Source organism: Syngnathoides biaculeatus, chromosome 15, assembly GCF_019802595.1.
Source record: "Syngnathoides biaculeatus isolate LvHL_M chromosome 15, ASM1980259v1, whole genome shotgun sequence".
Classification (NCBI taxonomy): Eukaryota; Metazoa; Chordata; class Actinopteri; order Syngnathiformes; family Syngnathidae; genus Syngnathoides; species Syngnathoides biaculeatus.
This window is the reverse complement of record NC_084654.1, coordinates 2292089-2319164: the sequence shown is the minus strand read 5'-3', so window position 1 is coordinate 2319164 and position 27076 is coordinate 2292089. Positions and strand designations below refer to the sequence as shown.

The 27076-nt window shown below is 43.6% G+C and overlaps 1 protein-coding gene across 14 annotated transcripts in view; it reads right to left on the bottom strand.

The window, feature by feature from the left end:
- Window positions 1-27076, bottom strand: part of atp10d (ATPase phospholipid transporting 10D) — a 116710-nt gene that overhangs the window by 71805 nt on the left and 17829 nt on the right. For all 14 annotated transcript variants that reach the window (XR_009798483.1, XR_009798484.1, XR_009798485.1 and 11 more), the window contains 3 exons: window positions 15684-15878; window positions 7471-7675; window positions 1241-1326 (listed from right to left, as the gene is read on the bottom strand). Coding sequence is in view for 10 of the 14 variants with exons in the window: in XM_061844174.1 (XP_061700158.1) it covers window positions 1241-1326; window positions 7471-7675; window positions 15684-15878 (486 nt within the window). In the remaining 4 variants the exon portion in view is untranslated. The remainder of the gene's footprint in view (window positions 1-1240; window positions 1327-7470; window positions 7676-15683; window positions 15879-27076) is intronic.

Genomic DNA, 27076 nt, shown 5'->3' with positions numbered 1-27076 from the left:
ACACAATGTGTTGTGGCACACCTTTGTGAGTCCGATATTGTAATAGCTACCCCTTTGTGATGTCTTCTGTTGTAGAACGCTGCTTCACACGCAATGTGCATCATATTGGTCAAGCACATGAAGCAAATAAGAGATACATTTATGTAAAATTAATCCAACACTCTCAGAAGTGGGTCCTTTTCATGGAGGCAATCCATCAGAGGAAAGGGGACAGTCTTATCTGAACATGAAATGGATACAAAGCCGGGTAAAACAAAATTAATTGTCAGCGGGAGCTTTTCTGGACAGTCGTGGGTTAAGGGGATTTTTCTAAATTAAAAATTATACTTTTATACTAAGTCTATTTGCTAATGACTATGGAGGTCTAAATATCCCTTTAAATATGGCATCATTGTGTAAATGTTATTGGACTAAGAGACATTTCAGAAAACAATTGTCACTTCGTACAGTTCATCGCTACATCGACAAATGCAAGTTAAAAGTTTCCAGTTGTCTGACAAGTCCTCATTTCAAATTGTTTTTAGAAAACATGGACGTTGTGCCCTCCGGGCCAAAGAGGAAAAGGACTGCGATTATTATTCACACAAAGTTCAAAAGCAAGCATCTGTGATGTCTGGGTGGGGTAGTGCCCAAGCTATGAGGAAATTCGACAACAGTGAAGGGACCAATTATGAAAAAGCATATGGTCCCATCAAACCAATGCCCTTTTCAGGAACATTCCTGTTTATTTCAGCAAGTCAAGCTACATTCTGCATGTGTTACAACAGTGAATCTTTGTAATAAAAGGGCTAGACTGGACTGCTCTAAGTCAAGAACTGTCTCTATTGAAAATGTGTCACACATTATGAAGCAGAAAAAAATGATTACGGAGATCCTGGACTGTTGAGTAACTGAGATTGCACATCAAACAAGAATGGGGAAGAAATTCACCTACATAGCCGCAACAATTTATGACACTAGCTCCCAAATACTTATTGAATGTTTTTAAAAGGAAAGGTGATGTAAAACAGTGATAAACATCCCCCAGTCTCAGCTGCTTTGGAATGTGTTCCAGGCTTCCAATTCAAAACAAGTGAATATTAAAAAAATAATAAATATATATTTATCATTTTGAACTTTGTATTGTATTTAATTGAATATAGGTCGAGAAGGATTTGGAAATCACATTTTACATCCAAACTTCATTGCAATTGGGGTCTGTAATGACAGTCATTAATACAGAATTTCTTTCGGTACTTACATAAAACCTCGAAACGTGCCAAGGTCATTATTGGGATTTTCACACTCAATGTGACTGTGGAAGCTCTCAGGGTTAAATTCCTCTCCCTTGGGGGAAAATTAAACAAAAAAAAGTATATCCAAACTTCAAACAATGAAAAAGCGTACAAAAATTGATTCTCAACCTGTATTGACATCAAAGTTCAATAAGTGTAATACAGTTTTGCGTGCATTATTTAACTGTTTTTATGTGGATGGGTAGTATTCTGTGTGTATGCCAAATGACAATGTGGAGGGTGCTCTTGTATATTAGATATTTTAGTTATTATTTTACTATTTTCTTTTTGTACTTTATTTTATGTTTGAGCTTATGTACAGCAGTTTGTTAGACATGTGGTTCCCGTCTACTACTCGAACAACAACTACTATTACTAAGCCCTTCACTTCCCCTGGAGCATAGCCAATCGATGACTGTCCTCCAGCACTGCCTATCTTGTACTCTCCTCCCCAGTTGCTCCAGGTCATCCCTGTCAGCTTGCCATCTGTGTGTGAGAAAACAGGGCGAGGTTATCTGCAAAATCCAGGATATTAAGATGGCTCCGTATGGTCCATGGAATGCTGTTCCTCCCTTTGATGATCATGGTAGTAATAATCCAATCAACGGCTAGGAGAAACAGAAACTTAACATAAACATCATTGCTGCCCATGATGCACAACTCTGTGTGACATTCCTTCATTTGCGCACTGGAACAAACTGGCAAACTTCTGGGGCACACCGTAATGTTGCAGTAGTTTCCAAAGTGCTTCCCTATCCACGCTATCAAAGGCTTCTTGTAGTTCACAAAGTTCACAAACGGTGATGAATTCCACTCAATGAACTGCTCAATGATAATGCGGGTCACTATCTGGTCCTCACAAGACCGGCACTGCCTGAAGCCTGCCTGTTTTGCCTTGAAGTTTCTGGTCCACTGTTCTTTTTAATCGTTTGAGGGTTACTCGTTTGAAGAGATTACCAGGGACAGAAAGCAGTGTGATCCCTCGGTAGTTGGAGCAGTGGCTGCGGTCTCCTTTCGTTGGCAGTATGATGAGCTGGCTTTCTTTCCAATCTGCTGGAATTCCCTCCTCCTCCCAGATCTTCCCAAGCAGGTTGTGGAAGTGCTCCACCATGATGTCAAGGTCTGCCTTCAGTGGCTCAGCTGGGATCGCATCCGGGACGTGTGCTTTTCCATTCCTCATTTGGTTAAAGGCTCTTTGAATCTCATCTCTTGTTGGTCTGCTGCAGTCAATCTGCTTCTACTTCTTGGATGTTTGGAGGATGTTGTGGGGAGGGGCGATTCACAAGTTTTTCAAAGTACTCTGCCAGCCTCTTGAGCTGCTGTTCTTTATCCATTAGCACTTCCCCATCCTTTCCCTTGACAGGTCTTTCTGATTGTGTCCAATTTCCAGCAAGCTTCTTGGTGGCGTCATACAGCTGCTACATGTTCCTTCATGCTGCTACAAGCTGCCTGTTCTGTGAGGCCCTCAACTTAAGTCTTTATCTTTCCTAATGCTCTTCTTCACCTCCTGATTTGCCTTGGTAAATTTCTATTGCACCTTAGGCTTCCTCACGCTAGTCTTACAATTGTTTACTGCAGCTTTCTTTCCCTTCCTCTCCTCTATCTTGACATTTTCTCCAGAAATCCGGTCTTTCTGCTTCCTCATGCTTGTCCGACAATTGTTTACTGCTGCTTTCTTTCTCTTCGTCTCCTCTATCTTGAAGTTTTCTGCAGAAATCCAGTCTTTCTGCTGAGTCTTTTTCCTTCCAAGAATGTCCTCGCAAGCCCCTACTACTGACTCCTTATAGTTCTTCCACTGGTGTTCCAAGTCTTCTTCAACGAGGTCCTGCAGCACTTCTGTTGGAGAGTGCAATTCTGAATTCTACTTTTGTTGCCTCGTTTGTCAAAACGTTAACAGTGAACCTTGACATCCTTCTATTTCGCTTGAACTAATTGTTCTTCAAATTCAACTTGAACTCTACTGTCACAAGATAGTGGTCTGACGCAATATCCGCTCCTCTTCTCGCTCAAACATCCAAAAGGGATCTTGTAAACTTTTTACAGATACAGGTGTCGTCTTTTTGATCACATATTTCCAGAAGAGACAGGAACATAGAGTGACCGACAAGAGCAGAGGTCGAAGCATGCAGATGGATTATATTTTGTGCAGATGGTGTCATCTGAAGGAGGTTACTGACTCTAAGGTAGTGGTGGGAGAGAGTGTAGCTCGACAGGATAGGATGGTGGTGTGTAGGATGACTCTGGTAGTGGGTAGGAAGACTAAGAAGACAAAGGTAGAGCAAAAAATCAGGTGGTGGAAGTTGAGAAAGGAAGAATGTTGTGTGGCCTTTCGGAAAGAGGTGAGACAGGCTCTAAATGGACAGGAAGAGCTCCCAGAAGACTGGAATACTACTGCCAAGGTATTCAGAAAGGCAGGCAGGAGAGTACTTGGGGTGTCTTCTGGTAGGAAAGAGGAGAAGGAGACTTGGTGGTGCAACCCCAAAATACAGGAAGTCATCCAAGGAAAGAGATTAGCGAAGAAGAAGTGGGACACGGAGAGGACTCAGGAGAGGCAAAAGCAATACATTGAGATGCATCGTAGGGCAAAGGTTGAGGTGGCGAAGGCTAAACAAGAGGCATATGATGACATGTACACCAGGTTAGATACGAAAGAAGGAGAAAAGGATCTCTACAGGTTGGCCACATGGAGGGATAGAGATCGGAAGGATTGCTGCAGGTAAATGTGATTAAGGATAGCGATGGAAATATGTTGACTGGTGCCAGTAGTGTGCATTTACATGGAAATAGTACTTTGAGAAGCTAATGAATAAAGAAAATGGGAGAGAAGGTAGAGTAGAAGAGGCATGCATGAATGACCGGGAAGTGGCATTGATCAGAAAGGGAGAAGTTAGAAAGGCACTGAACAGAATGAAAAATGGAAAGACCGTTGGTCCTGATGACATACCAGTGGAGGTATGGAAGCAATTTGGAGAGGTGACTGAACTTTTTGACCAACTTATTCAATAGAATACTAGCGGGAGAGAAGATGCCAGAAGAATGGAAGAAAAGTGTGCTAGTCCCCATTTTAAAGCTCAAAGGCGATATTCAGAACTGTGGAAACTACAGAGGAATACAGATGATGAGCCAAACAATGAAGTTATGGGAAAGAGTAGTGGAGGCTAGACTCAGGGCAGAAGTAAGTATCTGCGAGCAACAGTATGGTTTCATGCCTAGAAAGAGTACCACAGATCCATTGTTTGCCTTGAGAATGCTAGTGGAAAAGTACAAAGAAGGTCAGAAGGAACTCCATTGTGTTTTTGTAGACCTAGAGAAAGCCTATGACAGAGTACCAAGAGAGGAATTGTGGTACTACATGCATTAGCCTAAGTAAAGCAGAATATATGTGTGTGAATGAGCGGGGTGGAGAAGGAAGAGTGAAGCTCCAAGGAGTAGAGATAGCGAGGGTGGATGACTTCAAATACTTGGGGTCAACAATACAGAGCAATGGTGAGTGTGGTAAGGAAGAGAATAAACGGGTACAAGTGGGATGGAACAGTTGGTGGAAGGTGTTTGGTGTTCTTTGTGACAGAAGAGTCTCCACTAGGATGAATGGCAAAGTTTATAAAACAGTGGTGAGGTGAGGCCGGCCATAATGTACAGATTAGAGACGGTGGCTCTGAAAAAACAACAGGAAGAAGAACTAGAGGTAGCAGAAATGACGATGTTGAGGTTCTCGTTCGGAGCGACCAGGTTGGATAGGATTAGAAATGAGCTCATTCGAGGGACAGCTAAAGTTGGATGTTTTGGAGACAAGGTTAGAGGGAACAGATTTAGATGGTTTGGACATGTTCAGAGGCGAGAGAGTGAGTATATTGGTAAAAGGGTGCTGAGGAAGGAGCTACCAGGCAAAAGAGCGAGAGGAAGACCAAAGAAAGGGTTGATGGATGTTGTGAGGGAGGACATGAGGACAGTGGGTGTTAGAGAAGAGGATGTATGAGATAGGTTTAGATGGAAAAATATGACATGCTGTGGTGACCCCTAACGGGACAAGCCGAAAGGAAAATAATGAGAAGATGTCGTCTTTTTGGTCCTCAGTCATATGATCTGGCAATACCCAAGTTGCCTTGTGGATCATCTTGTGCTGATAGACACACCCATCGATCACAAACTTGTTCAGGGTACAGGCATCTGCAAACCTTTCCCCATTCTCATTCATCTCTCCAAGACCAAAGCGCCCCATGACTCCATAGTTCCTGTTGTTGCTGCCGATCTAAGCGTTAAAGTCACCTCAGAGGATGTTGATCTCTTTACTTCTCAGCTACTCCAAGATGTCACTAAGCTGTTCATAGAACCTGTCCTTGTCTTCACTAATGTCGTGGGTAGTGCATAACCAAGGATCACGTTCATCTAGATGTTCTTCTTGGTCTTGAGCGAAGCTGTCATGTGTTTGGGTGCTCTTGGTTACCAACCAATCAGTGCCTTCCGTGCTTTTTCGTGAACATGAGGTCAACTCTTACAGTGTGTGTGGCTCCATCTTCTTCATGCCCAGAATAAAGGATGGATTCTTCTGTTTTCACCTGTCGCTGACCTGGTTATAGTTCCACATTTCAGCTGTACCTGGGCTGCCTTCCTCTTCTCTTATACATTGTTGTAACATTCCAGGTGCCAATCTGCAAAATCTTCCTGGCTGATAGGAGCGTAGTGAGTACAGCAGCTTCCTTTCAGCTTCCTTTGCTGCACGCCGTAAGTCTTCCTGTTGAAGCCCCTGCTTCTCCCAGGTCTCTACACGTCTGTTGGTTGATTATCGATGATTCTATAGCAGAGAGTTTTTATTTTTAATGGGGTGGGGTTGGTAGCCCCTAGTCCAATCCTCCTCCTCATCTCAACTGGGCTTGGGATCAGCTATGGCGGAGTGTTGCTGTCAACATGCTCCATAGATTAAATTGAGTATTCTACTGCTTTCAATCCGGTAATTAGAAAAAGTTAGAACATCAATTCTCATCTCATCTTTTTCCGCTTTTCCAGGTTCGGGTTGTGGGAACAGTAGTCTTAGGAGGGATACCCAGACTTCCCTTCCCCCAGCCACTTCATCCATCTCTTCCGGCGGGATCCCCAGGTAAGGCATTCCCGGGTTAGCCGAGGGACATAGTTTCACCAGCGTTAGGGTCGTCTCCTGGGGTCTCTTTCTAGTGGGACATGCCTGGAACACCTCACCAGGGAGGCGTTCGGCAGGCATCCGGATCAGATGCCCCAACCACCTCATTTGGCTCCTCTCAATGGGGAGGAGCAGCGGCTTGACACTGAGCCCGTCCCAGATGACGAGCTTCTCACCCTATCTCGAAGGGAGAGCCCGGACACCCTGTAGAAGAAACTGATTTTGGCCACTTTTACCTGGGATCTTGTTCTTTCGGTCACAGCCCACAGCTTGTGACTATCGGGGAGGGAACGTAGATCGACTGGTAAATTGAGAGCTTCATCTTTCGAATTAGCTGCCTCTTTACCACAACGGACCAATAGAAAGCATCACTGCAGACAATGCACCGATCCGCCTGTCTATCTCCATCTCTATTCTTTGCTCACTCATAAATGAGAGCCCAAGAGGCTGTATCGATTCTGAAGTGTTTGTTATATAGCTTCCAAAGTTTTTCAAAATTTAACACTGGTGCTATTAACTGATAACACCCTACTCGACCTTAATGAAAATAAGCAAAGCTTTTCCTTCGTTCCTACTATCATTTAGTCTTTTTGTGTGTTCTCTTTTTTGTCCCCCAATCAGACCATACAGTATACAATGTAAAAAGAGTTTTGGGTGTGGCACTGTGGATTATTAGAGCATTAGTCTCACAGTTCTGAGGGCTGCCGTTCAAATCCCAAGCCCGCTTGTGTTGAGTATGCATGTTCTCCCGGTGCCTGTGTGGGTTTTCTCCAGGCACTCCAGTTTCCTCCCACACCCAAAAACATGCATGAATTGGAGGCTCTGAATTGCCATTTGGTGTGACTGTGAGGACAACTGGTTGTTTGTCTCTGTGCCCTGTGATTGGCTGGCAACCAGCTCAGGGTTTACCCTGTTCACTGCCCGAAGGCCCAAGCACTCCTTCGACCATTGTGAGGATAAACGGCTCAGGAAATGGTTGGATGGATGGATGGATGGATAGATGGATGGATTTATGAAAGAGTGTTGGTGCCAATGAAATGACAAAGTCCCTATTTCCTCTACCTGCAGTGGAAGACCGGAAACAATCTTTCTCTGTTTCAGGTTGGTCTCCCCATCCAAGTTGGAAGTCTCAATGTAACATATTCCATGAAGATCAGAGGAATACAGGAGCAAAATGTCAGCAGGGATGATATCGTTGCAGGATAGGCGAACAAAGTCTCCAACTTGAACATCTTTCCAGCGTATATCATTGTAGGCTTTCTCCTTTCTGTTATAAGAAGAATAAATATTTATAGCACATTAATATCAGCATATTATTAATTTAATATAAATATGATCTGTAAAATGACTAGAAAATCAGGCAATACCACAAATCAAAAACAGAAAACACAATTTAATGGCAAGTATTGGCACAGCATGTTCCACCCTGTAATCCAGTCATTTTTTCGGGGGGTGAAAGTAATCATTTACAGATTCAATATTTATTATTTTTTTTTAAGTATAAAGTATCCAATTAATTCCAATCCACTTTATGATCGTGTCCCACTTGTTGAACCTTGAATTTGTAAAATGTATTTCATATCTTTATGTTTGAAGCCTGAAATGTGGCGAAAGGTTGTAAAGTTCAAGGGGGCCAAATACTTTCACAAGGCACTGTAAACCTGTCTTGAAAGGGAAGATCATTGCGAAACTGGCACTTCACAAGAAGTTAAAACAAGCAAAAATTGAACAAATTACAAAAAGAATTGGAATACCTTGGAAAAAAAACATGAAAAAGACAGAAGTTAGTCAGAGAATTAGGGAAATAGGTAGTAAAGCACACAAAATTTTGGCATATAGGTTGAGAAAACAAGTAGAGAGGGAATTATACAAAATGAAAGAGGCAACTACTAAAGGAATGAAATACAAATTTCAGGATATTAATAATAGCTTTGAAAAATATTAACAAAACCTCTATGCACAGATCGAATGTAAAGGGGATAACTCACCTGAATCTCTGCTTCAACCACTCTTTCTCCCAACAATCACAGAAGACCAGAAAATAATATTAGTGACTGATGTATCCATCGATGAACTTCAAAAGGCAATCTCAATATTAAAACCCAACAAGACACCAGATTTTGACTTGCTTTCTCTAGATCCACTATGACACAATGTAGCTCCTTCTGACCTTCTCTGGTCTTTTCCACGAGGATCCTCGAGGCAAATAATGCATCTGTGGTACTCTTTCTAGGCATGAAACCATACTGTTGCTCGCAGATACTTACTCCTGTCCTGTATCTAGCCTCCACTACCCTTTCCCATAACTTCATTGTGTGGCTCATCAACTTTATTCCTCTATCGTTCCCACAGCTCTGAACATCACCTTTGTTCTTAAAAATGGGAACTAACGCACTTTACCCCCATTCTTCAGGCATCTTCTCACCCACTAGTATTCGCTTGAATAAGTTGGTCAGAAACTCCTCAGCCATCTCTTCAAATTGCTTCCATTCCTCCACAGGTATGTCATTAGGACCAACTGTCTTTCCATGTTTTGTCCTCTTCAGTGCCTTCTAACTTCCCCCTTACAAATCATTGCCACTTCCTGGTCCTTCACATGCCTCTTCTTTTCTTCCTTCTCTCATATTCTTCATTCATCAACTTCTCAAAGTATTCTTTCCATCTATTTAGCACACTACTGGCGCCAGTCAACACATATCCATAATGGAAAAAGAGGAATTACAAACTAATCTAAACTAAAAAAGGCCCCATAGCTCAGTGATTAGAGCATTGGTTTGGTAAACCAGGGGTTGTGCGTTCATATCTCATCTATACTCCCAAAGAGGAGTTGCATGAGGAAGGGCATCTGGCGTAAAAACTGTGCCAAACAAATAGGAGCATTCATCTGATATGTCACGGTGTGGCGATCCCTAACGGAACAAGCTGAAAGAAAGAAACTAATATATGTATGGTTAAGATATTGCTTCTTGTTTCTAAATCAGATCAGGATGTGGAAACATATCTAGGATTTACAGAGTATTACATAAAAGAGAAATGGGAAAAGGATAGTAACATTAAACTTCAAGTGGAAACTCGGGAAAAGTTAATCTCCAACCAGTGGAAAAGTACATCTGCTTTATCCTGGAGAGAATTTGGTTGAAAAATTGTAGTTAGCTTTTTTTAGACTCCCAGTTCAGAGGATCTCGCCGGGAGCAATTACCTCCTACTGGAGATCTAGTGGAGAGAATAAAGCGACACATTTTCATGTGTCCTGGGACTGTCCAATCATTTTAAAATGTTGAAAAGACAAACAAAATCTACTTCTTCTTCTTTTCCTTTCGGCTTGTCCCATTAGGGGTCGCCACAGCGTGTCATCTTTTGCCATCTTAGTCTATCTCCTGCATCTTCCTCTCTAACCCCAACTGCCCTCATGTCTTCCCTCACCACATCCATAAACCTTCTCTTTGATTTTCCTCTCACCCTTTTGCCTGGCAGCTCCATCCTCAGCACCCTTCTTCCAATATACTCACTCTCTCGCCTCTGGACATGTCCACACCATCTAAGTCTGGTCTCTCTAATCTTGTCTCCAAAACATCCAACTTTGGCTGTCCCTCTAATGAACTATTTTCTAATACTATCCAACCTGCTCACTATGAGCGAGAACCTCAACATCTTCATTTCTGCCACCTCCAGTTCTGCTTCCTGTTGTTTCTTCAGTGCCACCATCTCTAATCCGGCCTCACCATTGTTTTGTAAACTTTGCCCTTCATCCTAGCAGACACTCTTCTGTCACATAACACACCAGACACCTTTCGCCAGCTGTTCCAACCTGCTTGGACCCGTTTCTTCACTTCCTGACCACACTCTCCATTACTCTGTATTGTTGACCCCAAGTATTTGAAGTCGTCCACCCTCGCTATCTCTTCTCCCTGTAGCCTCACTCTTCCCCCTACACTTTTCTCATTCACACACATATATTCTGTTTTACTTCGGCTAATCTTCATTCCTCTCCTTTCCAGTGCGTGCCTCCATCTTTCTAATTGTTCCTCCACCTGCTCCCAGGTTTCACTGCATATCACAATATCATCTGCGAATATCATGGTCCAAGGGGATTCCAGTCTAACCTCATCTGTCAGCCTAGCCATTACCACTGCAAACAGGAAGGGGCTCAGCGTGGATCCCTGATGCAGTCCCACCTCCACCTTAAATTCTTCTGACACACCAACGGCACATCTCACCCCTGTTCTGCTGCCCTCATACATGTCCTGGACTATTCTAACCTTATTCTCCACACCAGACTTGCGCATGCAGTACCACAGTTCCTCTCTTGGTACTCTGTCATAGGCATTCTCTAGATCCACAAAGACACAATGAAGCTCCTTCTGACCTTCTCTGTACTTTTCCACTAGCATCCTCAAGGCAAATAATGCATCTGTGGTACTCTTTCTTGGCATGAAACCATACATACTGTTATTCGCAGATACTTACTTCTGTCCTGACTCTAGCCTCCACTACTCTTTCCCATAACTTCATTGTGTGGCTAATCAACTTTATTCCTCTATAGTTCCCACAGATCTGAACATCCCCTTTGTTCTTAAAAATGGGAATTAGAACACTTTTCCTCCATTCTTCAGGCATCTTTTCGCCCGTTAGTATTCTGCTGAATAAGTTGGTCAAAAACTCCACAGCCATCTCTCCAAATTGCTTCCATACCTCTACCGGTATGTCATCACGACCAACTGCCTTTCCATTTTTCATCCTTTGTAGTGCCTTTCTGACTTCCCCCTTAGTAATCATTGCCACTTCCTGGTACTTCACACTTGCCTCTTCAACTCTTCCTTCTCTCTCATTTTCTTCATTCATCAACTTCTCAAAGTATTCTTTCCATCTATTTATCACACTACTGGCACCAGTCAACACATTTCCATCTCTATCCTTAATCACCCTTAGCTGCTGCACATCCTTCCCATCTCTATCCCATATGCCTCGTCTAGCCTTCGCCACCTCTACCTTTGCCCTTCGTCGCATCTCAATGTATTCCTTTCGACTCTCCTCAGTGCTCTCAGTGTCTCACTTCTTCTTTGCTAATCTCTTTCCTTGTGTAACGTTTGTGTTTTAGAGTTCCACCACTAAGTCTCCTTCTCCCCTTTCCTACCAGAAGACACACCAAGTACTCTCCTGCCTTTCTCTCTGATTACCTTGGCTGTCGTAGTCCAGTCTTCCGGGAGCTTCTGCTGTCCATCGAGAGCCTGTCTAACCTCTTTCCGAAAGGCCGCATAACATTCTTCCTTTCTCAGCTTCCACCACATGGTTCTCTGCTCTACCTTTGTCTTCTTAATCTTCCTACCCACCACCAGAGTCATCCTACACACTACCCTCCTATGCTGTCGAGCTACACTCTCCCCTACCACTACTTTACAGTCAGTAACCTCCTTCAGATTACATCGTCTGCACAAAATATAATCCACCTGCGTGCTTCTACCTCCGCTCTTGTAGGTCACTATATGTTCCTCCCTCTTCTGGAAATAAGTGTTCACTACAGCCATCTGCATCCTTTTTGCAAAGTCCTCCACCATCTGTCCCTCAAAGTTCCTTTCCTGGATGCCGTACTTACCCATCACTTCTTCATCGCCCCTGTTTCCTTTACCAATATGTCCATTACAATCTGCACCAATCACAACTCTTGCTGTCTGGGATGCTCAGAACATCTTCATCTTGTTCCTTCCAGAACTTCTCCTTCAACTCTAGGTCACATCCTACCTGTGGGGCATAGCCGCTAACCACATACATAACACCCTCAATTTCAAATTTTAGTCTCATCACTCGATCTGATACTCTTTTCACCTCCAAGACATTCTTAGCCAGCTCTTCCTTTAAAATAACCCCTACTCCATTTCTCTTCCCAAAAGACAAACAAAATATGAAGGAAAATTATGAAAGTCACGATTTCATTAAAATTTGAAAATTTTGCTTGAGATTAATACCGGACACTGTAAAAGGACCAGAAAATGAATACATATACAGTATTTTGTCACTAGCAAGCAAAAAAGCTATTACAAGAAATAGGTTGATAAAGGATACTCCTTCAGTTGAGGACTGCATTAAAGTGGTCCAAGATATCTTTAAAATGGAGAAGTTAACTTTCATTTTGAGGCAAGAACAAGACAAGTTTTACAGACATTGGGAAAACTGGACAAAGTTTACCACAACATTAAAATATGTTACTCCACAACGTGAAATCAAGTTTAGCTTAATTTTGTTCATCAGTTCCCATCAGTTATCCCATCTTTTTTCCATCCATCCATCTAGCTATCCATTTCTTACCGCTTCTCCGGGTCAGGTCGGAGCTTCAGCACGGATACCCAGACTTCCCTATCCCCGGCAACTTCTTACAGCTCTTCCGGAGGGATCCCAAGGCGTTCCCAGGCCAGCCGAGAGACAGTCTCTCCAGCGTGTCCTGGGTCGTCCTCGGGGTCTCTTTCCGGTGGGACATGCCCAGAACACCTCACCAGGGAGGCATCCAGGAGGCATCCGAATCAGATGGCCCAGCCACCTCATCTGGCTCCTCTCAATGCGGAGGAGTAGCGGCTCGACACTGAGCCCCTCCTGGATGACCGAGCTTCTCATCCTATCTCTAAGGGAGAGCCCGGACACCTTGCGAAGGAAACTCATTTCGGCCGCTTGATCTTGTTCTTTTGGTCACGACCCACAGCTCATGCCGATAGGTGAGGGCAGGAACGTAGATTGACTGGTAAATTGAGAGCGTCGCCTTTCGACTCCCTCTTTACTACAACGGACCGGTACAAAGTCCACATCACTGCAGATGCTGCACCGATCTGTCTGTCGATCTCCCGCTCCATTCTTCCCTTACTCGTGAACAAGACCCTAATATACTCAAACTCCTCCACTTGGGTAAGGATCCTATCCCCGACCTAGTATGTTATCCAGTACTTGTATGCAATGCATTACTTTCTTTGAACTCATAAGTATTCCATTTTGGTTTATTATTGTCAGAGCAGGTCTCATCCAAAGGTTTGATATTAAGAAAATTTGAAACTCAAAAAATTTACTTGGAGATTATATAGATCATGATACATTATTTCCAGAACATTTCTCGTAAAGTGCTTTGAGATGGTCTAATTTTTCTTTTTTAACTACTATGATTATGATGATTTTCCTTTAAAGGTTACTTTGTTTGCTCACTTACTGATATGACCTTGGTTGAGGATGACCTATAAAATCAGATTCGGTAAAGGTTTTCTTTAGAGTGAGAGAGAAAATCTCCTATGCTGCCTTTCATTAAGCAGTCACTCACATTTGAAAAATGTACAAGTGTGGTCAGTCATGCCGGCAGATATAAAGTTACGGGTGTGGTCCAATAGTCATGCCCGCAGATATAAAGATGCGGGTGTGTGTTCTGTTTGTAATTATGAGTTTACCCCTTTAAGAGCGGACGGGGACAGTGTCAGGTCAACTAGGAAGTAGAAGTGGGTTGAGCAGCAGCTCGTTGTTAAAGAGTGTGCTTACTTGTTAAAAAAAAAAAAAAAAGACGTCAGGCTGTGATTAACTGCGCTGGGTCGGTTGTCATGTATGCTGAGAGTGTGCAACGAGAGCAATTGCGCAGCTTAGAGGGAACATTGGTCAAGACTCCACAAAATAAAAGAAGTCTTTCAATACCTATGTATTTCTCCTCATAACGAAGCGCAATTTTTCGTGCTCGACTGCAGATTTCCAAGTGCGATGGTGCGCGGGCGCATACACACACCTGTCGAATCACAGTTACTGATAAAGGTACTATGATTTCATTTCTAATGAATGTAAATTAACTGTACACTTCCCCCCTTTTTCTTTTTTTCCTTTATCTCTATTTATATATAAATATGTGATATACAATGATGTGCAACTTGTATAACTATTTTCCTAATTAAAAAAAAGGAAAAAAAATTTTTGTAGGAATAATTTTAAATATAATTATTATACATCTGATTCCCATAAAGAAATGGTTTGCTCTGCTCCAGATAACGTGGCAGCCGCTTAGCAGGAGATAGCACAAGAACAAGAACATCTAATCATCAGAACTGTTAGAACCAGGAGCACCTGTTGTTTGTTAAAGAAATGATGACCACACGTGTACTCAGCAATCTTCCACACACACGCACACACACACGAACACACAAACTAGAACACTTTGTTTCCAACTATGTTTTGCTCACCCGTCTCCTTTTTGTAACATCCATGTAAATAAGGAGCGTTTTGAAACTAAATAAATCGAGGCACTGAGGAGAGGATGATCAAAGTGCAGTGGTGAATTGTATAAGACAGTTCCTCTCCTCTCTCCTAGCGAGCTGCCAAACTTGAACTGGTGTCTTTGCTTCCTTTTTGACCTGTTTAATAACTGTCGAATTGATAAGCCTGACAATTTCGCAGAATGGATGCAGGACCTCGCATTTATGGTGGATGTTACAAAGCACGTGAATAGCTTAAATAAACAGCTGCTATGCTAGGACACAACAAAGTTATGTGGTATTATGACAATGTATGCATTTCTTGTGCTTGTTTCATGACCCAGGCTTACATTATTTCTAAATTGTATTTCTGCCTGAGAAATGACACCCTATATTATTTTTAATTGTATTTCTGCTTGAGAAATGACACCGTGATATAGTTCTGTGTTCTGTCATGTACTTTTGAAAACAACTGAGGCAGTGTGTGTCTGTGTGTTTTTTTTCCTCAGAATTAATTGAAATGTTTTATGATTAGTAGTGATGTTGGAATCGTACTATTTTGTACTGTACTAAAACAAAGAAAATAATATTGAACTTGTGTTTTTTAATTTCTAAAGTATATAACTTGATATCTACAGGGCATGATTTACCAGTGCAGCCTACTTGGTAATAGATTTTCCTTCATGTGGCCCCTGAGCTAGAGTGAGTTTGACACCCTATTCTACACATTGGAGGCATATGTGCATGGACGAGCGCATTATAGGGAACCATTTAACCATTGCGTTCGAACAAGTTTTGTTGTACTTTGAAAATGAAAATCCCTAGCAACAAAAATAATAAATAAATATTTAAAAAAATATATATATATTCTTGCCTCATTGTTAAATATGTCGCAGGGTTCACATCGCCAGAAAAAAAGTCGCGGCTTACTGGCCGGGAAATATGGCAATTGGAAGTAATTAAGTTACATTATAGACTGTTCTTGAACAGGTAACAAGTAACAGTATCATAATAAATGTTTCAATTAACTCTCCTAAACCAGAAAATAAAAAGTATTGAAGAATCACTTACCCACAATACACTTGTACTACATTATTATTTATTTTTTTGTCCGAGAGATAGCGTTTGTAGTCTTCCAAAGCATCTTTGATGGCGATGACAGTGAGTACGATAAGCAAAGGAATCATTGTAATTTCCTTCTGAAAGGCTTCAACCACTGGCACCCAGTTCAGCAAAATCAAGAAAAGAAAGTAGAGGTTGGCTGCCCTGCACACAAGAAGGGATAGAGCAAAATTAGTTCTCTTACAGCTTAAAACAGTTCCTACGCGTCTTGTCAGTGTTGTGCATTTTTCAAAACTATATTTTTTGTTGCTGAAATCAGCCTATATTAAGGGGTAAAACATGCAAATGAGTGCCCCCACAATGACATTTCTCCCATGGAGTCAGGAGTTCATCACTAAACCACTTGAATCTGTAAATGTAGCCCATGTGATAAAGAAATTAAAAGCACAAATACCTCTTTACCCCTAGGGTGCCGACAACTTCAGCAAGCAATCAAGTACAGTAGAAACTGTTCGAAAACATAATTTGATTTTGCAGGTATGCTCTTCGTAACATGAAGTTTCACAGTGACTCTCCCACAACTTAGCTGTATTTTTCCAAGCGGCACTGCTGTTTGAGAAGACCACGAGAAGATCCCTAAACCTAACCAGATTCCTGTCAAATCTTGATTTCCATATTCAAAAAGACTACTTTCCGTTTTTTTGAAGATAGTGGCCAAGCTAGGAGATTGACAATGCAAATGCAAATACAAAGCATTTGCTTGTTATTCAAACAAGCATACAAGGTGCCACTGACTGGTGTTTGAGAGTACTGCAAAGCAGTATGGTTGTTTTTAACTGAAGGTAAAATGTCTGTTTTGATATTTCACGAACCTTGCAGAAATACTGCAAATGTATGCCTTGTGGTATCAGTTGTGAGGCTTTGAGAAATGTTACAGTTGGTTTGAACCCAAGTACAGAGGTACCTCTACTTACGACAATCTGTCTGGAAGCCATTTCATAACATGAATTTTTTGGAAGTAGAAGTGCATTTTACATGTAAATAGCGTAATCTGTTCCAAGCCCCCCAGCCCCCACTGCAATAAATGGGCATTCAAAGTACATAATGTAAAGAATAATACAAAAATTATGGTCATTTACCTTTGGCGTTGGGCGACTATGCGAAGAGAATGGAGAGTGACAAGCAAACGGCATCAAGGGGGGGCAAACTGTGACAGTTGAGAGAAAACATACAGGACGAACGTATGTACACTCAATTCCACTTAAGTTTCTTGGGGCCCATGGTGAAGAAAAATGAATGAACGAGCAAAAACAAACGAAAAAGCTGTACTTTTCTAATGTGCGCTAGGTTGTGACAGCGCTAGTGTAATTCCGTGACAGTCGAGTGTCCAAGGGAATCAAAAAGCATCATGGGTAAAAATTTACATCCCTCCGAGCCAATGGGATGCTAGGAAGATGCTATGGCGATAGTCAAAGGGAGAGCAACTCGATCGCACCACACACACCAAGATAAAGGAAGTGCATCATGGGGAAAGATTGACATCCCTCCTAGCCAATGGGATGCCAGTAAGATGCTACGGCATGCCTGGCCAACCCGCGGCTCGCGAGCCTCATGCGGCTCTTTAACTAGTTTCATGCGGCTCTTCAGGACCTTTCACATGACATGCGTCAAAAAATGCTTGGCTGGCACTGTCATTCACTCCCCCTACAGCTAGATGGCACACTGACCATGTAAGCCTGTTTGAGTGACGTCAAACGAGCGACGAGAGAATCTTTGGTGTGACATCATTTGTGTTGTAAACAATTTCCGTCAAGTTACCTCTTGAAATGGCAGGGAAAAAAAGCACAGCCAAACGAAAATATGAAGAATAACACAGGACGTTTTTGCCAGAGTGGGAGAGTTTATATTTTTTTGTTGAACGTAATGGCAAGACGATCTGCCTTATAGGTCACGCAGGATTAGCGCATTTCAAAGCTTCAAATCTTCAGCGTCACTTCAGCTCAATCCACCCTAACATCGAACAGGAATTTCCAAAAGGGACTGAACTTCGCAATAACAAGTTGGTCGCTTTGAAAAGCCAGGCAGAAAAGCAGGTGCAGTTTTTCAAAAATGTACGAAACACTCGGAGACCCTAACGCTTGCATCATATCAGCTGGCTTGGAACATAGCACGGGCTAAAAAGGCATACAATGAAGGGGACTTCATTAAAAAATGCCCCATTGACGCCTTTGAAATGTTGGTTCCTGGAGACGACAAACTAAAACGGAGCGTATCAGACGTTCAACTGTCCCGCCACAGTGTTGAACACAGAATATTGGATATTAATACAGTTGTTGAATCACAGTCTGACCTTCAAGCATTTGAGTATTTTAGTGTGGCATTGGATGAGAGTTGTGACATACAAGACAAGCCTCAGTTGGCAATATTTGCACGGTCTGTGTCAAATGAATGTATGATCAAAGAAGAACTCCTTGATATTGTGCCATTAAAAGACAGAAACCATGGCATAGATGTGAAAGAAGCAATGATGGCTGCGTTTGCAAAAGCAAATCTGCCTATACCGAAGCTAACTGCAATAGCCACGGAAGGAGCGCCAGCCATGATCAGATCATTGAGCGGGCTTGTGGGGCTGTGCAAAGCTGATCAAACATTTTCCGACTTTTGGAATTTCTGTGCATCATCCACAGGGAGCAACTCGTGTCTAAATCATTTAATTTAGACAACGTCATGAAGCCTGTGATGGAAATTGTCAACTACATCCGCACACATGCGCTTAACCACAGGCAATTCAGGAATCACATCGCTGAGCTGGAACAAGGGCTTCCAGGTGACCTATCGCTGCACTGCACTGTGAGGTGGCTGTCAAAAAGCAAGGTAGTCTCTCGCTTCTTTGAGCTATTGGATGCGGTGAAACTGTTCATGCAAGAGAAGGACAAGGACTATCCCAAGCTCTCAGACCTCGAGTGGATTATGGATCTGGCAATTTCAATCGACATGCTGTGTCTCACTTTGACAGACCTGACCCTGCAGGGTAAGTTAAAAATGCTGCCTGTTCTGATTGATTCCGACCTGACTTTCCACAGTTATATCAAATCAATCATAATAATTTCCTTTTACCATACTTTTATTTCAAGTAAACTTGACTACTGTAATGGTCTTCTGAAAGGACTCCCCAAAAAGAGTATTAAATAGCTGCTGCTCATTCAGAATGCAGCAGCTTGGGTTCTGACCAGAACAAAGCAGTCAGAGTATATAACTCCAATTCTAAAGTCCTTGCATTGGCTTCCAGTCGGCTTTAAAATGGATTTTAAAGTTCTGCTACTGGTCTATACATCACTTGATGGTTTAGGTCCTGAATACATGAAAGAAATACCTAAGGAATTCAAGCCCAGTAGAGCTGTGAGATTGACTGACTCAGGTCAAATAGCGGAGGCCAGAGTCCAAGGCAAACTTGGTGAAGCAGCATTTAGTTATGATGCTGCACACAAATGGAATAAGTTGCCAAAAGAGATGACATCAGCCCCAAGCGTGAATGTTTTTAACTCCAGGTTGAAAACTTTTTTTTTTCCCTCATGCTTTTTAGAGTATTTCCAATTCTAATGACATTTCTTGCACTCTATGCTGTCTTTAGTTGTACTTTGCTTTTTCTGACTATATTTCAGTCATTTTGTATTGTTTTTCCCCCGTTATAAATGTTTTATCTCTTTGTATTCCAATACTTTTAATCATGTAAAGTACATTGAGTTACTATGCATATGAAACGAGCCATACAAATAAATTTGCTTTGCTTACCAGGGAGGCTGAGGAGTGTGGTCCCCCTTACAAAGGAGGACCACACTCCTCACTCTGCCAATTCAGAGGCACTATCCCCAATTTCAGCCCAATGTTGCAGAAGGATGTCAACCAGGACAGCCCCACAATATCCAGAGCTTTTAGCAACTCCGGGCGAATCTCATCGATCACTGAGAAGCTTTTTAATCATTTTGGTGACCTTAACCCCACAGATTGAAGAGCCCGGCTCAGAGAACCCAGACTCCTCTCCCTCATGGTAAGCTATGTCGGTAGAATTGAGAACGTCTACGAAGTATTCTCTCCACCGACTCACCATGTCCCGAGTTGATGTCAGCAGCACCCTGTACTCACTATACAGAGTGTTGACAGTGGACTGCTTCTCCCTCCTGAATGGACAGATGGTGGACCAGAAATACTGCAAAAGTCTGGAAGACTTTCTCCATTGCCTCACCAAACTCCTCCCATGCCTGGGATTTTCCTTTAGTTAACACCAAAGCTGCATTTTGCTTGGCTAGCCGGTACTCATCAGCTACCTCAGGAGTCCCACAGGCCAGAAAACACCAGATAGGACTCCTTCTTTGACTTGACCGCTTCCCTTACCGTTGGTGTTAAACAAAGGGTTTGGAGGTTGAAGCTACGACAGGCACTGACCACCCTATGGCCAGAGCTCTGGTCTACCTCCTCAGCAATTGAGGTGGAGAACATGGTCCACTCTGACTCAATGTCCTCCGCTTCCTCTGGAACAAGACAAAGTTCTTTCAGAGGTGGGAGTTGAAACTCCTTCTGACAGGGGATTGGGCCAGATGTTCCCAGCAGACCCTCAAAATACAATGAAGAAAATAAGTATTTGAACACCCTGCTATATTATAAGTTCTCCCACTTAGATATCATGGAGGGGTCTGAAATTTTCATCGTAGGTGCATGTCCACTGTGAGAAGATAATCTAAAAAGAAAAATCCAGAATGATTTTTTAACGATTTATGTGATACAGCTGCAAATAAGTATTTGAACACCTGAGAAAACCAATGTTAATATTTGGTACAGTAGCCTTTGTTTGCAATTACAGAGGTCAAACGTTTCCTGTAGTTGTTTGTTTGCACACACTCCAGGAGGGATTTTGGCCCAGTCCTCCACACAGATCTTCTCTAGATCAGACAGGTTTTTGGGCTTTCGCTAAGAAACACAGAGTTTCAGCTCCCTCCAAAGATTTTCTATTGAGTTTCGGTGTGGAGACTGGCTAGGCCATGCCAGAACCTTGATATGCTTCTTATGGAGCCACTCCTTGGTTTTCCTGGTTGTGTGCTTTTGGTCATTGTCATGTTGAAAGACCCAGCAACGACCCATCTTCAATGCTCTGACTGAGTGAAAAAGGCTGTTCCCCAAATTCTCACAATACATGGTCGCAGTCATCCTCTACTTAATACAGTGCAGTCGTCCTGTTCCATGTGCAGAAAAAGACCCCCAAAGCATGATGCTACGACCCCCGTGCTTCACAGTTGGGATGGTGTTCTTGGGATGGAAGTCATCATTCGTCTTCCTCCAAACACGGTTAGTGGAATTATGATCAATGAACAAAAAGCTCTATTTTGGTCTCATCTGAGCACAAAACATTCTCCCATGAATCCTCTGTATCATTCAAATGGTCATTTGCAAATTTAAGATGGGCCTTGACGTGTGCTGGTTCGAGCTGGGGAACCTGCCATGCATGATTTCAAACCATGGCGTCTTAGTGTATTACTATTATTAGTGAAAATGGTGGGCTGCATTTGTTCTCCGTTCTCCTTGCATGCAAACAAATTGATATTTTGAATGGTTTAAATAAATGTCACCCTGGTGAACCTGACATTTAAATTGGTCTTTCGAGGCAGACCCCAAGATACCTGAGGCCCCCCAGAGGCTGAGTCGACCCAGGTATAGAACGCGGCTATGGCATCAGACTCTTTTCCGAGGACTGGACCTCGGCTCTATGTCTGGAGACTGAGGGTTGATGGGAAGCCAAAGGAAGGAGACTGGTGAGTAGGAAACACATATTCATAAGGAATGAGTGACTTGCGCGTCTAGGTGACTGCTGCAGAAAATAAACCCTGACAATACTAGTCTCCATCAGGTAACTCCGGCAGAAAAGTCGGAAAAAAAAATTGTGAAAAGTGTGATAGTGTCCTGTATGTACTTAAACTCCATGAAAAAGGTGTGCATGTGTAAAGTGTGAATGGAGGTTCACTACCCCAATTGAACACGCCATTTTAGTGAAAACTGCGCTGAGGAAGCTTGAGAATTACCTTATCCAGAAAGTAATTGTCACCCTGTTTAGGGAAAGACAGTTTTGTCCCGACATGTGAACCACTGACTTCTAAATTTCAAAATGAGGACGTCAAACATTAAGGCCATAAATAAAGAGCTGAAAAAAAAGTTAACATGTAAAGATTGGAAGTTTGTAGAAAGCCAATCCCCTTCTAAGATCTTCTTTTCCTTTCGTAACTTGTAATACTGTATATCAGTCATCATATTTTGAAAGTAACTGGCCCAAATGTTATTTTCCTCAGGATTATCTAGCTATTGTTTATATCGATGCATCTAACGATTTATCTAACACTGACTTTAAATGTTAACGACATACAGTACTCGTACAGTTGATTTTAAACAGATGCAAATTTAGGTGAGGGTGGAGTCACATAATAGTGTCTTCTTCTTTTCCTTTCGGCTTGTCCCGTTAGGGGTCGCCACAGCGTGTCATCTTTTTCCATTTTAGCCTATCTCCTGCATCTTCCTCTCTTAACACCAACTGCCCTCATGTCTTCCCTCGCCAGATCCACAAACCTTCCCTTTGGTCTTCCTCACGCTCTTTTGCCTGGCAGCTCCATCTTCAGGACCATTCTACCAATATACTCACTCTCTCTCCTCTGAACATGTCCAAACCATCGAAGTCTGCTCTCTCGAACATTGTCTCCAAAACATCAAACTTTGGCTGTCCCTCTAATGGGCTCGTTTACCACAGCCAACTTTTTAAACTCCCAACTTCGTCTGGAGAAACAATTACAGTGAAGAAAATAAGTATTTGAAGACCTTTCTATATTGTAAGTTCTCCCACTTAGAAATCATGGAGGGGTCTGAAATTTTCATCATAGGTGCATGTCCACTGTGAGAGAGATAATCTTCTTCTTTATCTTTCAGCTTGTCCTGGTAGGGGTCGCCACAGCGTGTCCTCTTTTTCCATTTCAGCCTATCTCATGCATCCTCCTCTCTCACACCCACTGTCCTCATGTCCTCCTGTCCTCCCTCAACATCCATCAACCTTTTCTTCGGTCTTCTTCTCGTTCTTTTGGCTGGCAGCTCCAACCTCAGCACCCTTCTACCAATATACTCACTCTTTCGCCTCTGAACATGTCCAAACCATTGAAGTCTGCTTTCTGTAACCTTGTCCCCAAAACAACAACTTTGGCTGTCCCTCAAATGGGTTCCTTTCTAATCCTATCCAACCAATCCCCTTGTAAGATGAAATATTTAAAATTGTAGATAACAAAATATGACCTCGCTGGCCAGCTGACCCCTCCTTGAGCCGTCACCTTATCATGGTGGAGGGGTTTGTGTGTCTCAATAATCCGACGAGCTAAGTTGTTTGGAGCTTCATGCCCCTGTTAGGGTCACCCATGGCAAATAGGTCCTAGGTGAGGGAGCAGACAAAGTAAAGGTGGGGCTCGAAGGTGAGTGCCTGGTGGTTGGCCCTGCACCCGTGGGGCTCGGCCGGGCACAGCCCGAAAGGGTAACATGGGTCCCCCTTCCCATGGGCTCACCACCTGTGAGGGACCATAGGGGTCGGGTGCAATGTGACCTTGGCGATCCGATCCCAGGCTGCAGAAACTAGCTCTTGGGACATGGAATGTCATCTCTTTGGCAGGGAAGGAGCCCGAGTTGATGCGTGAGGTCGAGAAGTTCCGACTAGATAGCCGGACGAGCCTCTACGCACCACTTGGGCTCTGGCACCACTCCTCTAGAGAGGTAGGGGGATGGGTCCTGACTGTTGTTTGTGTTTATGCACCAAACAGCAGTGCAGAGTGCCCACCCTTTTTGGAGTCTTTAGAGGGAGTGCTGGAGAGTGCCCCCTCTGGGGGGACTCTATCATTCTGCTGCGGGACTTCAATGCTCACGTGGGCAATGACAGTGAAACCTGGAAAGGTGTGATTGGGAAGAACGGCCCCCCCGATCAGAACTCGAGTAGTGTTCTGTTATTGGACTTTTGTGCTCATCACAGATAGTCCATAACAAACAATGTTCAGGCATAAGGGTATTCATATGTCTACTGGCACCAGGACACCCTAGGTCGCAGTCCGATGATCGACTTTGTGGTCGTGTCATCGGACTTGCGACCGCATGTCTTGGACACTCGGGTGAAGAGAGTCAACTGATCAACTGTCAACTGATCACCACATGGTGGTGAGTTGGCTTCGATGGTGGGGAAAGATGCCAGTCCGACATGGTAGGCCCAAACGTATTGTGAAGGTCTGCTGGGAACGCTTAGCAGATTCCTCTGTCAGAAGGAATATCAACTCCCACCTTCGAAATAACTTTGCTCACGTCCCAGAGAAGGCGCAGGATATTGAATCAGAGTGGAGGATGTTCCGCGCCTCCATTGCTGAGGCGGCCAACCGCAGCTGTGGCCGTAAGGTGGTCAGTGCCTGTCGTGGCGGCAACCCACGAACATGTTGGGTAACACCAACAGTGAGGAATGCTGTCAAGCTGAAAAAGGAGTCCTATCGGGCATTTCTGGCCTGTGGGACTCCCGCCGCAGCTGATAGGTATCGGCGGGCCAAGCAAAATGCAACTTCGGTGGTCGCTGAGGCAAAAACCCAGGTGTGGGAGGAGTTCAGTGAGGCCATTGAGAACGACTTCAGGACAGCTTCGAGGAAATTCTGGTCCACCGTCCGGTGTCTCAGGAGGGGGAATCAGTGCAGCGTCAACACCGTGTATAGAGGGGATGGGGCGCTGCTGACCTCAACTCATGATGTTGTGAGTCGGTGGGGAGAATACTTCGAAGACCTCCTCGATTCCACCAACATGTCTTCCCACGAGGACGCTGAGTCTGGGTGCTCTGAGGCGGGCTCTTCTATCTCTGGAGTTGAGGTCACCGAGGTGATTAAAAAGCTCCTTGGTGGCAGGGCCCCAGGGGTGGATGAGATTCGCCTGGAGTTCCTAAAGGCTCTTGATATTGTGGGGCTGTCCTGGTTGACACGACTCTGCAACATCGGATGGACATCGGGGACAATGCCTCTGGATTAGCAGACTGGGGTGGTGGTCCCCCTTTTCAAGAAGGGTGACTGGAGAGGAGGGTCCGTCGGGAAGTTGAGTCTGTGAGTCAGTCGGAGCAATGTGGTTTTCGTCCTGGTCGTGGAACAGTGGACCAGCTCTACACCCTCGGCAGGATCCTCGAGGGTGCATGGGAGTTCACCCAGCCAGTCTACATGTGTTTTGGGGACTTGGATAAGGCATTCGACCGTGTCCCTTGGGGAGTCCTGTGAGGGGTTCTTCGGGAGTATGGGGTACTGAATCCCCTGATACGAGCTGTTCGGTCCCTTTACATCTGGTGTCAGAGTTTGGTACACATTGCCGGCAAGAAGTCAGACTCGTTTCCGGTGAGAGTTGGACACTGCCAACACTGCCCTTTGTCACCAATTCTGTTCATAATTTTTATGGACAGAATTTCGAGGCGCAGCCGAGGCGTAGAGGGTGTCCAGTTTGGGGGCCTCAACATTGCATCTCTGCTCTTAGCAGATGATGTGGTTCTATTGGCTTCATCAAGCCGTGATCTCCAGCTCTCACTGGAGCGGTTCTCAGCAGAGTGTGAAGTGGCTGGGATGAGAATCAGCACCTCCAAATCCGAGACTATGGTCCTCAGTCGGAAAAGGGTGGCATGCCCTCTCCAGGTCAGGGATGAGATCCTTCCCCAAGTGGAGGAGTTCAAGTCTCTTGGGGTCTTGTTCATGAGTGAGGGAAGAATGGACCAGGAGATCGACAGATGGATCGGTGCAGCGTCATCAGTGATGCGGACTTTGTATTTGTCCGCTGTGGTGAAGATGGAGCTAAGTCGAAAGGCGAAGCTCTCAATTTACCAGTCAATTTACGTTCCTACCCACACCTATGGGCATGAGCTGTGGGTCATGACCAAAAGAACAAGATCCCGGATACAAGCGGCCGAAATGAGTTTCCTCCGCAGGGTGTCCGGGCTCTCCCTTCGCGATAGGGTGAGAAGCTCGGTCATCCGGGAGGGGCTCAGTGTCGAAAAATTCCACGGCACACCAATAAAAGTAAATGTCACCAAAAATTGATCAGTTAATTACTGTATGTACTTCCTGCCATCTAATAGAAGAGGATTTTTTTGTTCTGTCTGTCATTAGGCCTCACTGGCATAAATAGATGAATAAAGATACATTATTTCTTTGAATAAATGTTTTTTTTTTAGCAATTACATAAAATTGGATAATTTTCCACGGCACACTAATGTATCCCGGCACACAGTTTAAGAATCACTAGTATAGCACATTTCATACAGGAGGTAACTCAATGTGCTTTACATGATTAAAAGCATTTGAAAACAAAAAGATAAAACATTTAAAATGGAATAAAAACAATAAAAATGACGAGCAAAATATACACTAAAAAAAAAAAGAGTTAAAACCACGTGCAGTGTAAGTAGTATGATTAAAAAGTGGATATACTCCAAACAGCATCAGAAAAAAAAGAAACGTTTTCAACCTGGATTTAAAAACATTCACACTTGGGGCTGACCTCACCTCTGTTGGCAATTTATTCCATTTGTGTGCAGCATAATAGCTAAGTGCTGCTTCACCACATTTGCTTTGGAGTCTGTGCTCCACTATTTGACCTGAGTCAGTCGATTTCAGAGCTCTATTGGGTTTGTATTCCATAAGCGTTTCTTTCATGTATTCAGGCCCTAATTCATTCAGAGATTTATAGATCAGTAGCAGAACTTTAAAATCTCTTGTAAAGCTGAATGGAAGCCAGTGCTGTCATGAGCAAGGCTTGGCCACTACTTGGAGGGGCGTGGCTGGACCGCTGCTCTGGGCAGTATCCTCTATGAGATAGGTCACCGGTCACAGTTGTTTCACATGAGGTACTGTGATTAGACTAAGTATATAAGTTGGAGCTTTGTCACTGGCATTTGCCAGTTCGTTGCTTTGTTTTAGTGAGTATGTTTCAATGCATCCTGGGTTACTCCCCTACTTAGCCTCATAGTCATCTAACCCTGTTTCTCGTTTTTTGGATCCTGCTTTCTTGGACTGTGTAATTGTGCATCTCTTTAGTTAAGAATAAAACCCACTGAGCATTATGCCTTTGCCTGGGAGTCCTATATTTGGGTCTGCCTCCACAGCGCTGAGATGTGACAGAACAAACTGGCCAGAACAGGACCAGCGGGAAAAGTGAGGCACCGCCGGGCACGTCGCCAGGGATGCAGCTCCCCCAGGACCAAGCATCTCCTATTCGGGTGGGCTTCATTACATCGTCCTTTGCTGCCTGGTCACCTGCACCGCCCGTGTGTCATGATTACGTGCCAACCTCGTCCCGTTCACCACCGCATATCCTTTTGGACTTGGATT